The sequence below is a fragment of the Protomyctophum bolini genome (genome assembly GCF_963924005.1).
Source record: "Protomyctophum bolini genome assembly, chromosome: 17".
In the NCBI taxonomy this organism is placed as follows: domain Eukaryota; kingdom Metazoa; phylum Chordata; class Actinopteri; order Myctophiformes; family Myctophidae; genus Protomyctophum; species Protomyctophum bolini.
This window is the reverse complement of record NC_137878.1, coordinates 40,977,745-40,995,544: the sequence shown is the minus strand read 5'-3', so window position 1 is coordinate 40,995,544 and position 17,800 is coordinate 40,977,745. Positions and strand designations below refer to the sequence as shown.

At 44.8% G+C, this 17,800-nt stretch overlaps 1 protein-coding gene across 1 annotated transcript in view; it reads right to left on the bottom strand.

The window, feature by feature from the left end:
* The window catches only part of LOC308331784 (SWI/SNF complex subunit SMARCC1-like), a 47,797-nt gene extending 30,522 nt beyond the window's left edge, over positions 1–17,275 (bottom strand). The window contains 9 exon segments of the mRNA XM_080787278.1: positions 8,113–8,238; positions 9,295–9,370; positions 9,777–9,846; positions 10,722–10,791; positions 12,627–12,719; positions 13,620–13,701; positions 13,861–13,946; positions 14,149–14,268; positions 17,020–17,275. Of these exon segments, the coding sequence (XP_080643404.1) occupies positions 8,113–8,238; positions 9,295–9,370; positions 9,777–9,846; positions 10,722–10,791; positions 12,627–12,719; positions 13,620–13,701; positions 13,861–13,946; positions 14,149–14,268; positions 17,020–17,184 (888 nt within the window). The 5' untranslated portion in view covers positions 17,185–17,275.
* Positions 17,276–17,800: the final 525 nt, after the last annotated feature.

Below are 17,800 nucleotides of genomic sequence, written 5' to 3'. Positions count from 1 at the left end.
AAGCATAAAGTAAAGCCTGGTCACAACGTAAGGCAGAGAAGCATAAAGTAAAGCCTGGTCACAACGTAAGACAGAGAAGCATAAAGTAAAGCCTGGTCACAACGTAAGGCAGAGAAGCATAAAGTAAAGCCTGGTCACAACGTAAGACAGAGAAGCATAAAGTAAAGCCTGGTCACAACGTAAGGCAGAGAAGCATAAAGTAAAGCCTGGTCACAGCGTAAGGCAGAGAAGCATAAAGTAAAGCCTGGTCACAACGTAAGACAGAGAAGCATAAAGTAAAGCCTGGTCACAACGTAAGGCAGAGAAGCATAAAGTAAAGCCTGGTCACAACCTAAGGCAGAGAAGCATAAAGTAAAGCCTGGTCACAATGTAAGGCAGAGAAGCATAAAGTAAAGCCTGGTCACAACGTAAGGCAGAGAAGCATAAAGTAAAGCCTGGTCACAACGTAAGACAGAGAAGCATAAAGTAAAGCCTGGTCACAACGTAAGACAGAGAAGCATAAAGTAAAGCCTGGTCACAACGTAAGACAGAGAAGCATAAAGTAAAGCCTGGTCACAACGTAAGACAGAGAAGCATAAAGTAAAGCCTGGTCACAACGTAAGGCAGAGAAGCATAAAGTAAAGCCTGGTCACAACGTAAGGCAGAGAAGCATAAAGTAAAGCCTGGTCACAACGTAAGACAGAGAAGCATAAAGTAAAGCCTGGTCACAACATAAGGCAGAGAAGCATAAAGTAAAGCCTGGTCAAAACGTAAGACAGAGAAGCATAAAGTAAAGCCTGGTCACAACGTAAGGCAGAGAAGCATAAAGTAAAGCCTGGTCACAACGTAAGACAGAGAAGCATAAAGTAAAGCCTGGTCACAACGTAAGGCAGAGAAGCATAAAGTAAAGCCTGGTCACAGCGTAAGGCAGAGAAGCATAAAGTAAAGCCTGGTCACAGCGTAAGGCAGAGAAGCATAAAGTAAAGCCTGGTCACAACGTAAGACAGAGAAGCATAAAGTAAAGCCTGGTCACAACGTAAGACAGAGAAGCATAAAGTAAAGCCTGGTCACAACGTAAGACAGAGAAGCATGAAGTAAAGCCTGGTCACAACGTAAGACAGAGAAGCATAAAGTAAAGCCTCGTCACAACGTAAGGCAGAGAAGCATAAAGTAAAGCCTGGTCACAACGTAAGACAGAGAAGCATAAAGTAAAGCCTCGTCACAACGTAAGGCAGAGAAGCATAAAGTAAAGCCTGGTCACAACCTAAGGCAGAGAAGCATAAAGTAAAGCCTGGTCACAATGTAAGGCAGAGAAGCATAAAGTAAAGCCTCGTCACAACGTAAGGCAGAGAAGCATAAAGTAAAGCCTGGTCACAACGTAAGACAGAGAAGCATAAAGTAAAGCCTGGTCACAACGTAAGACAGAGAAGCATAAAGTAAAGCCTGGTCACAACGTAAGACAGAGAAGCATAAAGTAAAGCCTGGTCACAACGTAAGGCAGAGAAGCATAAAGTAAAGCCTGGTCACAACGTAAGGCAGAGAAGCATAAAGTAAAGCCTGGTCACAACGTAAGACAGAGAAGCATAAAGTAAAGCCTGGTCACAACGTAAGGCAGAGAAGCATAAAGTAAAGCCTGGTCACAACGTAAGACAGAGAAGCATAAAGTAAAGCCTGGTCACAACGTAAGGCAGAGAAGCATAAAGTAAAGCCTGGTCACAACGTAAGACAGAGAAGCATAAAGTAAAGCCTGGTCACAACGTAAGGCAGAGAAGCATAAAGTAAAGCCTGGTCACAGCGTAAGGCAGAGAAGCATAAAGTAAAGCCTGGTCACAACGTAAGGCAGAGAAGCATAAAGTAAAGCCTGGTCACAACGTAAGACAGAGAAGCATAAAGTAAAGCCTGGTCACAACGTAAGGCAGAGAAGCATAAAGTAAAGCCTGGTCACAACGTAAGACAGAGAAGCATAAAGTAAAGCCTGGTCACAACGTAAGACAGAGAAGCATAAAGTAAAGCCTGGTCACAACGTAAGACAGAGAAGCATAAAGTAAAGCCTGGTCACAGCGTAAGGCAGAGAAGCATAAAGTAAAGCCTGGTCACAACGTAAGGCAGAGAAGCATAAAGTAAAGCCTGGTCACAACGTAAGACAGAGAAGCATAAAGTAAAGCCTGGTCACAACGTAAGACAGAGAAGCATAAAGTAAAGCCTGGTCACAACGTAAGACAGAGAAGCATAAAGTAAAGCCTGGTCACAGCGTAAGGCAGAGAAGCATAAAGTAAAGCCTGGTCACAACGTAAGGCAGAGAAGCATAAAGTAAAGCCTGGTCACAACGTAAGGCAGAAAAGCATAAAGTAAAGCCTGGTCACAACGTAATGCAGAGAAGCATAAAGTAAAGCCTCGTCACAACGTAAGGCAGAGAAGCATGAAGTAAAGCCTGGTCACAACGTAAGGTAGAGAAGCATAAAGTAAAGCCTGGTCACAACGTAAGGCAGAGAAGCATAAAGTAAAGCCTGGTCACAACGTAAGGCAGAGAAGCATAAAGTAAAGCCTGGTCACAACGTAAGACAGAGAAGCATAAAGTAAAGCCTGGTCACAACGTAAGGCAGAGAAGCATAAAGTAAAGCCTGGTCACAACGTAAGACAGAGAAGCATAAAGTAAAGCCTGGTCACAACGTAAGGCAGAGAAGCATGAAGTAAAGCCTGGTCACAACCTAAGGCAGAGAAGCATAAAGAAAAGCCTGGTCACAACCTAAGGCAGAGAAGCATGAAGTAAAGCCTGGTCACAACGTAAGATAGAGAAGCATAAAGTAAAGCCTGGTCACAACGTAAGGCAGAGAAGCATAAAGTAAAGCCTGGTCACAACGTAAGGCAGAGAAGCATAAAGTAAAGCCTGGTCACAACGTAAGACAGAGAAGCATAAAGTAAAGCCTGGTCACAACGTAAGGCAGAGAAGCATAAAGTAAAGCCTGGTCACAACGTAAGGCAGAGAAGCATAAAGTAAAGCCTGGTCATAACGTAAGGCAGAGAAGCATAAAGTAAAGCCTGGTCACAGCGTAAGGCAGAGAAGCATGAAGTAAAGCCTGGTCACAACGTAAGGCAGAGAAGCATGAAGTAAAGCCTGGTCATAACGTAAGGCAGAGAAGCATAAAGTAAAGCCTGGTCACAGCGTAAGGCAGAGAAGCATAAAGTAAAGCCTGGTCACAGCGTAAGGCAGAGAAGCATAAAGTAAAGCCTGGTCACAGCGTAAGGCAGAGAAGCATGAAGTAAAGCCTGGTCACAACGTAAGACAGAGAAGCATGAAGTAAAGCCTGGTCACAACGTAAGACAGAGAAGCATAAAGTAAAGCCTGGTCACAACGTAAGACAGAGAAGCATAAAGTAAAGCCTGGTCACAACGTAAGGCAGAGAAGCATAAAGTAAAGCCTGGTCACAACGTAAGACAGAGAAGCATAAAGTAAAGCCTGGTCACAACGTAAGGCAGAGAAGCATAAAGTAAAGCCTGGTCACAACGTAAGACAGAGAAGCATAAAGTAAAGCCTGGTCACAACGTAAGACAGAGAAGCATAAAGTAAAGCCTGGTCACAACGTAAGGCAGAGAAGCATAAAGTAAAGCCTGGTCACAACGTAAGACAGAGAAGCATAAAGTAAAGCCTGGTCACAACGTAAGACAGAGAAGCATAAAGTAAAGCCTGGTCACAACGTAAGACAGAGAAGCATAAAGTAAAGCCTGGTCACAACGTAAGACAGAGAAGCATAAAGTAAAGCCTGGTCACAACGTAAGGCAGAGAAGCATAAAGTAAAGCCTGGTCACAACGTAAGGCAGAGAAGCATAAAGTAAAGCCTGGTCACAACGTAAGACAGAGAAGCATAAAGTAAAGCCTGGTCACAACGTAAGACAGAGAAGCATAAAGTAAAGCCTGGTCACAGCGTAAGGCAGAGAAGCATAAAGTAAAGCCTGGTCACAACGTAAGGCAGAGAAGCATGAAGAAAAGCCTGGTCACAGCGTAAGGCAGAGAAGCATAAAGTAAAGCCTGGTCACAACGTAAGGCAGAGAAGCATAAAGAAAAGCCTGGTCACAACGTAAGGCAGAGAAGCATAAAGTAAAGCCTGGTCACAACGTAAGACAGAGAAGCATAAAGTAAAGCCTGGTCACAACGTAAGGCAGAGAAGCATAAAGTAAAGCCTGGTCACAACGTAAGACAGAGAAGCATAAAGTAAAGCCTGGTCACAACGTAAGGCAGAGAAGCATAAAGTAAAGCCTGGTCACAACGTAAGGCGGAGAAGCATAAAGTAAAGCCTGGTCACAACGTAAGGCAGAGAAGCATAAAGTAAAGCCTGGTCACAACGTAAGGCAGAGAAGCATAAAGTAAAGCCTGGTCACAACGTAAGGCGGAGAAGCATAAAGTAAAGCCTGGTCACAACGTAAGACAGAGAAGCATAAAGTAAAGCCTGGTCACAACGTAAGGCAGAGAAGCATAAAGTAAAGCCTGGTCACAACGTAAGACAGAGAAGCATAAAGTAAAGCCTGGTCACAACGTAAGGCAGAGAAGCATAAAGTAAAGCCTGGTCACAACGTAAGACAGAGAAGCATAAAGTAAAGCCTGGTCACAACGTAAGACAGAGAAGCATAAAGTAAAGCCTGGTCACAACGTACAGTAAGACAGAGAAGCATAAAGTAAAGCCTGGTCACAACGTAAGGCAGAGAAGCATGAAGTAAAGCCTGGTCACAACGTAAGGCAGAGAAGCATAAAGTAAAGCCTGGTCACAACGTAAGACAGAGAAGCATAAAGTAAAGCCTGGTCACAACGTAAGACAGAGAAGCATAAAGTAAAGCCTGGTCACAACGTAAGACAGAGAAGCATAAAGTAAAGCCTGGTCACAACGTAAGGCAGAGAAGCATAAAGTAAAGCCTGGTCACAACGTAAGGCAGAGAAGCATAAAGTAAAGCCTGGTCACAACGTAAGACAGAGAAGCATAAAGTAAAGCCTGGTCACAACGTAAGACAGAGAAGCATAAAGTAAAGCCTGGTCACAACGTAAGGCAGAGAAGCATAAAGTAAAGCCTGGTCACAACGTAAGGCAGAGAAGCATAAAGTAAAGCCTGGTCACAACGTAAGACAGAGAAGCATAAAGTAAAGCCTGGTCACAACGTAAGACAGAGAAGCATAAAGTAAAGCCTGGTCACAACGTAAGACAGAGAAGCATAAAGTAAAGCCTGGTCACAACGTAAGACAGAGAAGCATAAAGTAAAGCCTGGTCACAACCTAAGGCAGAGAAGCATAAAGTAAAGCCTGGTCACAACGTAAGGCAGAGAAGCATAAAGTAAAGCCTGGTCACAACGTAAGACAGAGAAGCATAAAGTAAAGCCTGGTCACAACGTAAGGCAGAGAAGCATAAAGTAAAGCCTGGTCACAACGTAAGGCAGAGAAGCATAAAGTAAAGCCTGGTCACAACGTAAGGCAGAGAAGCATAAAGTAAAGCCTGGTCACAACGTAAGGCAGAGAAGCATAAAGTAAAGCCTGGTCACAGCGTAAGACAGAGAAGCATAAAGTAAAGCCTGGTCACAGCGTAAGACAGAGAAGCATAAAGTAAAGCCTGGTCACAACGTAAGACAGAGAAGCATAAAGTAAAGCCTGGTCACAACGTAAGGCAGAGAAGCATAAAGTAAAGCCTGGTCACAACGTAAGACAGAGAAGCATAAAGTAAAGCCTGGTCACAACGTAAGACAGAGAAGCATAAAGTAAAGCCTGGTCACAACGTAAGGCAGAGAAGCATAAAGTAAAGCCTGGTCACAACGTAAGACAGAGAAGCATAAAGTAAAGCCTGGTCACAACGTAAGACAGAGAAGCATAAAGTAAAGCCTGGTCACAACGTAAGACAGAGAAGCATAAAGTAAAGCCTGGTCACAACGTAAGACAGAGAAGCATAAAGTAAAGCCTGGTCACAACGTAAGGCAGAGAAGCATAAAGTAAAGCCTGGTCACAACGTAAGGCAGAGAAGCATAAAGTAAAGCCTGGTCACAACGTAAGACAGAGAAGCATAAAGTAAAGCCTGGTCACAACGTAAGACAGAGAAGCATAAAGTAAAGCCTGGTCACAGCGTAAGGCAGAGAAGCATAAAGTAAAGCCTGGTCACAACGTAAGGCAGAGAAGCATGAAGAAAAGCCTGGTCACAGCGTAAGGCAGAGAAGCATAAAGTAAAGCCTGGTCACAACGTAAGGCAGAGAAGCATAAAGAAAAGCCTGGTCACAACGTAAGGCAGAGAAGCATAAAGTAAAGCCTGGTCACAACGTAAGACAGAGAAGCATAAAGTAAAGCCTGGTCACAACGTAAGGCAGAGAAGCATAAAGTAAAGCCTGGTCACAACGTAAGACAGAGAAGCATAAAGTAAAGCCTGGTCACAACGTAAGGCAGAGAAGCATAAAGTAAAGCCTGGTCACAACGTAAGGCGGAGAAGCATAAAGTAAAGCCTGGTCACAACGTAAGGCAGAGAAGCATAAAGTAAAGCCTGGTCACAACGTAAGGCAGAGAAGCATAAAGTAAAGCCTGGTCACAACGTAAGGCGGAGAAGCATAAAGTAAAGCCTGGTCACAACGTAAGACAGAGAAGCATAAAGTAAAGCCTGGTCACAACGTAAGGCAGAGAAGCATAAAGTAAAGCCTGGTCACAACGTAAGACAGAGAAGCATAAAGTAAAGCCTGGTCACAACGTAAGGCAGAGAAGCATAAAGTAAAGCCTGGTCACAACGTAAGACAGAGAAGCATAAAGTAAAGCCTGGTCACAACGTAAGACAGAGAAGCATAAAGTAAAGCCTGGTCACAACGTAAGGCAGAGAAGCATAAAGTAAAGCCTGGTCACAACGTAAGACAGAGAAGCATAAAGTAAAGCCTGGTCACAACGTAAGACAGAGAAGCATAAAGTAAAGCCTGGTCACAACGTAAGGCAGAGAAGCATGAAGTAAAGCCTGGTCACAACGTAAGGCAGAGAAGCATAAAGTAAAGCCTGGTCACAACGTAAGACAGAGAAGCATAAAGTAAAGCCTGGTCACAACGTAAGGCAGAGAAGCATAAAGTAAAGCCTGGTCACAACGTAAGACAGAGAAGCATAAAGTAAAGCCTGGTCACAACGTAAGGCAGAGAAGCATAAAGTAAAGCCTGGTCACAACGTAAGACAGAGAAGCATAAAGTAAAGCCTGGTCACAACGTAAGGCAGAGAAGCATAAAGTAAAGCCTGGTCACAACGTAATGCAGAGAAGCATAAAGTAAAGCCTGGTCACAACGTAAGGCAGAGAAGCATAAAGTAAAGCCTGGTCACAACGTAAGACAGAGAAGCATAAAGTAAAGCCTGGTCACAACGTAAGGCAGAGAAGCATAAAGTAAAGCCTGGTCACAACGTAAGACAGAGAAGCATAAAGTAAAGCCTGGTCACAACGTAAGGCAGAGAAGCATAAAGTAAAGCCTGGTCACAACGTAAGGCAGAGAAGCATAAAGTAAAGCCTGGTCACAACGTAAGACAGAGAAGCATAAAGTAAAGCCTGGTCACAACGTAAGACAGAGAAGCATAAAGTAAAGCCTGGTCACAACGTAAGGCAGAGAAGCATAAAGTAAAGCCTGGTCACAACGTAAGACAGAGACGCATAAAGTAAAGCCTGGTCACAACGTAAGGCAGAGAAGCATAAAGTAAAGCCTGGTCACAACGTAAGGCGGAGAAGCATAAAGTAAAGCCTGGTCACAACGTAAGGCAGAGAAGCATAAAGTAAAGCCTGGTCACAACCTAAGGCAGAGAAGCATAAAGTAAAGCCTGGTCACAACGTAAGACAGAGACGCATAAAGTAAAGCCTGGTCACAACGTAAGGCAGAGAAGCTATCGGCGGACGTATCCTCCGGAACAGCCGTCAAATGCATTTCCCCCGGATACGATATTTTCCCGACCAATCACAACACGTGTTTCATTCGCGGAGAATGTAAACTGATTTGTATAAAGCATCGACGATTTCACTTCCGCTAAAATCCCGCTGATAGTCGTTTCGGCTTAGGTCTTGCCCAGGGCGCTGAGCAGGAGGGCTTTCAGGCTAGGGTGATGCCGATTGGTCAATAATACCACAAACGCCACACACACACGTCACACACACACACACACCTGGTCGTCACGGAGAAAGACGCGCCGTCGGAGGATGATGGGCGTGTGTCTCTCGTCCACCTGGTAGTCCTCCTCGTTCATCCACTCGTTAAACACGTCTGTGTCCAGAACCCAGCCTGCATGGACCTACACACACACACACACACACAGGAGCACACACACACACACACACAGGAGCACACACACACACACACTAACAAATTAACTGCTAACCACTTACCCTATATACCCCCTTACATAGCATTTCTGTAGACTTAGATATAGCATGTTATGTAGACAGCACTATAATTGCATTGTATGTAGTCATAGCACGTCATAGTACATAATGTATAGCATGTTATAGTATATATGTATAGTTTATATGTATAGTTTCATTATATAGATATTCCACCGTTGCGTTCTTAGCTTACGCATGCTTCATGATAAATGCTTTTTATGTGATGTATTATTCCCATGCTTTTTTGTTCTTGCTTAATGTAAGTCGCTCTGGATTAAGAGCATCTGCTAAATGCTATTCATTTAGCATTAAAGATGGACACCCAGTAATCCTGGTCACTATACTGCCCCCCCCCCCCCCCGGGCCAGCCGGGGCGCCTGATGGAGGGGAAAGGAACTGGTTGGAATAACGTGTTCCTTCCACGCGCTACGTCCAACCAGGGAAACTCCCCCCTGTCAGGTTGTAAAGGAGCAACTTGGACACTCAGGCATGAAGGGAGCATGAGTTCAAGTCCGTTGCTCTCCCCAGGTTGGCGGAGGGTGTGTAGAGCCCAGGATCACATTAGATGATTGGCACATGGGTGAAAAATGGGTTACAAAATCGTGGGATGAAAAATATATATTAAAAAAAAAAGATGGACACCCAGACAGGATGTCAGTCCAGTGTGTGCTACGTTGAAATGGGCTCTGAACAACACACGGACAAGAGCAAGTCCTTGCCGCGGACATGTTGATGACAAGTCCACGAACCCTTGTCAGAGAGGGTGTTACTGACAGTGTGTGTGTGTGCGTGCGTGCGTGCGTGCGTGCGTGCGTGCGTGCGTGCGTGCGTGCGTGCGTGCGTGCGTGCGTGCGTGCGTGCGTGCGTGTGTGCGTGTGTGCGAGGGTGCGTGTGTGCGTGCGTGCGTGTGTGCGTGCGTGCGAGGGTGCGTGCGTGCGAGGGTGCGTGTGTGTGTGCGTGCGTACCTTCCAGGGCTTCTCTGGGTGTGGCTGCTCCTCAACTTCCCCGTCCACCTCCCCCGACGACAGCCAGGTGTCATAACTATTGGACAGATAATAATAATAATATTAATAATATTAATAATAATAATCTTTATTGTCCCGGATAAGGAGATTCCTCTTCAGGAGTTCTGTTCATAAACACGGTGAGGTTCTGTATCTTTATCCAGATGGCATGAGGTTAAAAACAGCGCTACAGAGGATGATCAGAGGCATTTGATATTTGTTATATATTGTTATATATTTGATAACAGTGTGAGATGAGGGAATTAAAGCATTATAAGCTGTGTGCACGCGCACTACAGAGATGGGCATGTATTTGAAATACATGCATTTAAAAACTTTTTCTTGTATTTTAAAATACTTTTTTTGTATTCTAACAGATTCAGTGCCGAAAGTGCTTGCGTGCGTGCGTGCATGCGTGCGTGCATGCGTGCGTGCGTGCATACCTGTCAGGATTCATTCCCCAGTGAACCAGGACATGTTTGTCTTTACGCATGATTGGACGAATCCATTCGTCTGCAACAAATATAATATAATATAATAAAACGAAGAAATGCATCACTTAAAAGTCACAAACTTGTACAGTGTTAGCACACACACACACACACACACACACACACACACACACACACACACACACACTTGAAATATTTTATTTGGATCTGCACAAGAGGCGTAATACAATAGACCCCAAACACTGATCAGAATTAGGTTATACATTATATGGTCCAACCAGATATAGCTGCTGCACATGCTTAACACACAGAGGGAAAAGAAGAGAAAAAAAAAATATATATATATATATAGCACATTGTTGACATGCTATTACTTGACACTACTAGACAGGATGTTTGTTTGGGGTTTTTTAAGCCACCTAGGGATAAATGAAACAACACCTTCTCCAGACAGACAGACTGCCCATAGTAGCTGAGACAGAACAGTATTTAGCCAGCTTTTTTTGCATTTGTTTTTACCAATCCACCCAATTGCAAACCCCTGAGCACAAGTTTATGGACATGGCCCAGACTTCCAAATACAAGGACAATAAGTTGACAGTTATATATCCCAAGGCCATAATACGTTCCACCAGAAGCTGATATTTCATAAGTTTGGATGTAAAACAAGTGTCCATATACAAATCAAAATGGGCAGCCTATTTCAAATATAGTGACAGTTTCTTCTAATTTCATTGATGAACACAATATCTGGGGTATTTGGAATATCTTGTAGTGAATTGACATGCGTGTCTTTGTGATCAAACCAGTCTATTTTTACAGTGCTGTGTTTATACATTCTCACACACACACACACACACACACACACACACACACACACACACACACACACACACACACACACACACACACACACACACACACACACACACACACCTTCCTCTGCAGAAGGCTGGGCCGGGTAGACATGGTGAGTGGCGAGCATTCGGTCCTCAGTCAGCGAGGCCTGTGTGGACACAACATTTCAACTACATTACCCAGAAGCACCGTCACTGACACACACATTAGCCTCGGAACTACATTACCAACTACATTACAACTACATTACCCAGAAGCCCCGTCACTGACACACACATTAGCCTCGCAACTACATTACCAACTACATTACAACTACATTACCCAGAAGCACCGTCACTGACACACATTAGCCTCGGAACTACATTACCAACTACATTACCCAGAAGCCCTGTCACTGACACGCACATTAGCCTTCGGAAACCCACAAAAAAAAAAGGTCTGGGGCCGAGGAGTTCCACTTCAATCCGATACAGTAACAGTACAGTAGCGCAAACGTCACTCAACATCACTCTCTGCCGCTTTCTGATCGTTTGTTAAATTGACGCACACACACACGTACAGAAACACACACACACACACACACGTACAGACACACACACACACACTCCTCTCTCTCTCTGTCTGTCTGTCGCTCTAATTAATTAGTCTCATGTCGCTCAGCTGCGTCTAGATTCTCCCGGCGGATCCTGCCATAGAAAGCAGAGGTGAGTTGAGTTGACCTATTGGTTAAAGTGTTCGCCCATTCTGGGCGGGAACCCCTTTTGTTTTGTTTTAAGCATTATGTTATACTTTAGCTAGTGAAAAAGTAGCTAAAGTATAACAAGCTAAAGTATAACAAGTATAACAAGCTCATAGCGCGGCACTTTGAGCTTGTATAGGTCTGCTATTTTTGAAGAATCGTGAAAATGTGGCGCAAATCTTTGAATATATATTCTTTCCGAGTTTTTAACTCTAATTGAAACATAGCAGATCTACAAGCACATAGCACGCCACCGAGTGGCGCGCTACGAGCTTTGTAGGTCTGCTATTTTTGAAAAATCGAAAGAACGACTGACATAGAAACATAGCTTTTTTCAGAAAACTGTCGGGGAATGTAGAAGACGTTTATAGAATCTGATCTCAGGTCAGAATGGAAAACTGTCGGGGGATGTAGAAGACGTTTATAGAATCTGATCTCAGGTCAGAATGGAAAACTGTCGGGGGATGTAGAAGACGTTTATAGAATCTGATCTCGGGTCAGAATGGAAAACTGTCGGGGGATGTAGAAGACGTTTATAGAATCTGATCTCGGGTCAGAATGGAAAACTGTCGGGGGATGTAGAAGACGTTTATAGAATCTGATCTCGGGTCAGAATGGAAAACTGTCGGGGGATGTAGAAGACGTTTATAGAATCTGATCTCGGGTCAGAATGGAAAACTGTCGGGGGATGTAGAAGACGTTTATAGAATCTGATCTCGGGTCAGAATGGAAAACTGTCGGGGGATGTAGAAGACGTTTATAGAATCTGATCTCGGGTCAGAATGGAAAACTGTCGGGGGATGTAGAAGACGTTTATAGAATCTGATCTCGGGTCAGAATGGAAAACTGTCGGGGGATGTAGAAGACGTTTATAGAATCTGATCTCGGGTCAGAATGGAAAACTGTCGGGGGATGTAGAAGACGTTTATAGAATCTGATCTCGGGTCAGAATGGAAAACTGTCGGGGGATGTAGAAGACGTTTATAGAATCTGATCTCGGGTCAGAATGGAAAACTGTCGGGGGATGTAGAAGACGTTTATAGAATCTGATCTCGGGTCAGAATGGAAAACTGTCGGGGGATGTAGAAGACGTTTATAGAATCTGATCTCGGGTCAGAATGGAAAACTGTCGGGGGATGTAGAAGACGTTTATAGAATCTGATCTCGGGTCAGAATGGAAAACTGTCGGGGGATGTAGAAGACGTTTATAGAATCTGATCTCAGGTCAGAATGGATTAACGTACCTGGTGCTTGGTGACGATGCCAGTCAGCCTCATGGCTAGCTCGAACTCCAACACAGCATCCAGGTACACCGTGGGGCGCGTCAGGCAGTTGTTCTGCACACACACACACACACACACACACACACACGCACACACACACGCACACACACACGCACGCACGCACACACACACACACACACACACACGCACACGCACGCACACGCACGCACACGCACGCGCACGCACACGCACGCAAAAGCGCACACATGGAACGAAGCAAAATAAAATCTCATAACTTCACTTTCTTGAACCATGTTGTCAGGTCCAAACACGGCATAATATGTGAAACAGCGCAGCGCGGGAAGGAGACTTTTTCATGACAAACAATTATTACAATTTAAAAAAAAATATATATATATATATATGATGATGTTGTTCAGGTATTTATCATTCTTCCTATTTTGCTTTTCTGAAATATCCGAGACCATTCATTCCAGTTTCTGGACTCTGTGCAATTTTGAATTTTTTTAAACCTATGACTTTTGACCTTTAAGTTTAAGCCTAATAAAAGTAAGTAAAATAATTCGAGCATGGGGCTAAATGTGTATTTTTTTTTACTAAATGTTATGGTGATTTATTTTTGTATTATTTACTATAGTCCTAATAGACCCCCAGGAAATTATACATCTGGCCGCAGAAGATCACAGGATCTACTGAGGTACCCTACTGGGGGAAGGCTTATACTGTGTGTGTGTGTGTGTGTGTGTGTGTGTGTGTGTGTGTGTGTGTGTGTGTAGGCTCAATGTGTCAGTTTGACACACTAAATGACATGTTTATGTAATCAATACAGTCTACCTGGTGGTCTGACACTGTGCGTGCGTGCGTGCATCGAGTGCGTGCGTAGGTGCGTGTGTGTGTGCGTAGGTGCGTGCGTAGGTGCGTGTGTGTGCGTGCGTAGGTGCGTGTGTGCGTCGCGTGCATGCGTGCGTGTGTGTGTGCGTGCGTGCGTCTCACCTGGATCAGGGCCCTCTCCATGGTGCTGAACATCTCCACGTTGCGTTCGGTCCTGGACGGGTTCTGGAGGTCAAACCGGCGCCTGTGAGGAACACGGCCGGGGAAGGAGATGTTAGAACTCCGGCAGTGGTTCTATGGATCTATGGAGCTATGGAGCATTTACTCACCAGCCCTGCTCTATGGATCTATGGATCATTTACTCACCAGCCCTGCTCTATGGATCTATGGATCATTTACTCACCAGCCCTGCTCCACCTTGAACTTGTAGGCAGAACCCAGAATGTGGCAGAGTCCCCCTCCTGGCCGGACATCCAGGAAACACTGTGTCTGCAGAGACAGTTATTACAATACTTTATAAACACTGTGCGTTAAAACAACCGGATTAAGGTTGGCGAGGGGTGCGTTACGGATTGGGAGAGGGTTAAGGTTAGGTTTAGGTGTGCTGCCACTGACAGACAGACAGACAGACAGACAGACAGACAGACAGACAGACAGACAGACAGACAGACTCACAGACAGACAGACTCACAGGCAGCTTGGTGAGGGCGGGGGAGGGGGCCTGGCGTCCGAAGGAATCCTCCTGGAACTGGAGCAGCTGCAGGGTGACCGCGGCCAGAACCTGGCAGGACGGGGCGTCCACCAGAACATACTGTAGGGGTGGGGGGGGGGGAGAGAGAGGGAGAGAGAGACAGACAGAGACAAACATATATCACCTCAAAGCTCAATTCTACCACAGGTCGTTTCGAGGAAGCAATTTGATTGGTTGAAACAGCCTTCTAGCCGGTGGTTAAACCACTACACACCACCACCTAATCAAAACAAAGAATTCAGCCTCTCTGTTCTCCCAGAGCGCTATAGCAAACTGGGTGGCTAGGCTATAGCTAGTTTCTTGGGACATTTGTGGTCTTATTAGTGACTACATCTGTCATTAAAAAAAAAAATTCTTTCAGCGATTTTCTTAGTTTTAAGGGTAACTGTTGTATAATATCAATATTACACGAGAGGGTGTGGTTTTTAACGTGATTATTGCCACTTCAGTGATGCTTGCGGAACTCGACTCCGTCTCGTTCCTGACCGCATCCCTGTCGTGGAAATAATCACGTTAACGCACACCCTCTCGTGTAATATTGCTTAAACATTACATTACAGGGTGGAGTGCAGTGTTGCATTTCGTCGGATTAAATTGAAAATAGCCGAACTACAAGCTCACAAACGCGTCTCAGATCTACAAGCTCACAACGCGTGCAGATCGGCTATTTTAAGCAAGTGTAAAAAAAAAACTGTCATTGCGACGGCATCAAGGCACTCCAAAATACATTTTAGTCGACTATATCAACTGTAGATTTATTTAGTCGACTAAAATCTTATGATATTTGGTCGACTGAAGCTAGACTATAACACATTCCGGGTGACTAAAATGTGACTGAAACTACAATTTAGGCATTTAGCAGACGCTCTTAATCCAGAGCGACTTACATTAAGCAAGAACAAAAAAGCATGGGAATACATCACATACATAAAAAGTATTATCATGAAACATGCGTAAGCTAAGAACGTAACAGTGGAATATCTATATAATGAAAGTACTGTATACATATATAAACTATACACATTATACTATACTATGCTATACAGTATACATATGTGCTATGACGTGCTATGACTACATACAATGCAATATAGTGCTGTCTCCATGGGTTTCATAAAAATCCACCGTAGAGATGTTATGAGCTACTTTCTGTCAAGACATCCTCTGCAAGTGATTATTTTTCCAAGTGCTGGAGTTTGGAAGCACTCGTCGTACGTCACTGTACGGCCCTGCGTTCGACCCCATCGAATTTGCACATAATGCAGGAGGCAGCAGCGCGACCCGTTAACAAAAACGAGTGCTTCCAAACTGCAACACTTAGAAAAACAATCACCTGCAGAGGATGTCTTGACAGAAAGTAGCTCATAACATGTCTACGGTGGACTTTTATCAAAAACAAGCTCTGCAGATTGAAAGAGGATAATTCAAGCTTGGACTACAGCTGCAATGTTGGTGAGTTTAACGTCGTTTAAGACAAGCAGATCGCAAACCAAAAAAGATGAGTGGGGAGTCAATGGAGGGTATTGCAACTCTAGATTCATCCCATTATACAAAAAAATCTAAGCCAACTCGGATCGTGACAGATCATGACAATGAACACAATGTTTTGGGACGATCAAATCATTAGAAAGAAGAAAAGAAAGTCAGGAGACAACACTATTTGTTTTGTTTTTCGTCTTATAAATTATTTGATCGGCCCGAAAACATTGTGTTCATTGTCATGATTTGTCACGATCCGAGTTGTCTTTGTCCGCGGCGTAACCGTCTTTAAATAAATTATATTAGAAGTGCCGATGGGAGAATGCATTGGGGTTTCATTTCCTGGGCCACTCGCTTTTCTGAAAGGGGGCGGGACTGCGGCGCTCTATAGGACGCAGCTGCAAATACCATCGGAAACGTCGTGTCTGCGGCGTTTGAGTGATTGTGGTCACGTTTCAAACGAAGCATATGAGAGCTCTAGGAGACAACGGAAACGTCTGAGAATTCTCCTTTGCCGCGGAAGCCGTTAAGTATTTTTAATCTGTGTTTGACCGTTTTGGTAGCTCTGAAATTCTCTCTTCATTCCTTCCTTATTGACATCCCATTGTACCGCCTGGCTGGCTAGCTAGTGGCTATAGCTAAGACAGAGCCGATCAGAGACAGGAACGTAGGGGCTACCAATCGGTCAAACACAGATTAAAAATACTTAACGGCTTCCGCGGCAAAGGAAAAAAATCAGACGTTTCCGTTGTCTCCTAGAGCTCTCATATGCTTCGTTTGAAACGTGATCACAATCACTCAAACGCCGCAGACACGACGTTTCCGATGGTATTTAATTACAGCTGCGTCCTATAGTGGGCTAACGAACTGCAGAGGGACCCCATGGGCCCGCGAAAGAATGAGCTCACCCAGGGGGTCCCGAGAGGGGCTAGATTTTGGCCAGGCGGGACAGGTGGACGCCTGTCCTCGCATTATTGTAGATACGCCACTGTCTCTGGTGGAGCTGTTGCCCCCCCGCGACCCGACTACGGATAAGCGGTTGAAGATGGCTGGATGGTTTTAAAACAACATTTAGGAAGAAAGCCCAAATAAGCAATACACTACTTTAGAAAGAAAGGTCAGCAATATTTACAAGGAACTTTACAGAAACAAAAACAAAAAAAACAAACAATAAACAATAGTCACTTGTAAAAAATAAATAAATAAAAAAGCAGCCTTGCTTGGCAACACTGTCAGCCATGGCTCCCATAGCCGGGAAGGCCAGCATTAGTAGTAATAGTAGTGAAGCCAGTAACATGGCAGTGTAGGCGGCTAGGCGCCTCCGTCTCCTACCTTCTTGTAGTGCTTGCCGACCCACTGCCGCACCGCCTCCAGCTGGGCCAGGGTGTCCGGGCTCTCCCAGAACCACGACGACGGAGTGGTGTCTTTCTTGCGGCGCACGGGCGTCATTCCGCCAGCAGCCGAACCTCCTCCTCCTCCTCCTCCTCCGGCAGACATTTGTTTGTTTGTCTGTAGCCACAATGAACCACACAGACTGAGGTTACACAGACAGACAGACAGACAGACCGAAACGACACAGTCACGAAACGGACCAAAGCGCCTTGGCTAGCCCGCTCGATGCGTAGCTACGCCTGGAACCCGCGGTGTTGCCAGGTTGTGTGAGAGAGACTGCGAGAGAAACAAGCAAACCCAGGTCTATGGAGAACATGCCCAACTATTATTGTATGCTACAGTAACATGGAACACAATTGAATTCAAAGGAATTGGAATTGCCAGTAAATAAATGCCTATGTGTAGAGATCTCTTGCAGATCTGTGCAGGTCTGCACTGGAATACATAATGATTAGGTAGTCTTTAGGGTGGTTGTGTTCCATTATCACATTTGATATCTTATTTACCAGCCCAATGCCGCTTATAATAAGCGGACATGGCAACGCTGCTGCCCGATACGTTTCGACGTATGACGGTGTCCCGCGCCTGAAAACAAGCCGATCTACAAGCTCACAACGCGTCGCATCGCGACGCGTTGTGAGCTTGTAGATCGGCTGTGTTCCGCCAGGTCTTGTTCTCACTCTCGCGAGACCTGCACTGCGACCCCCCCTCATTCAAAATA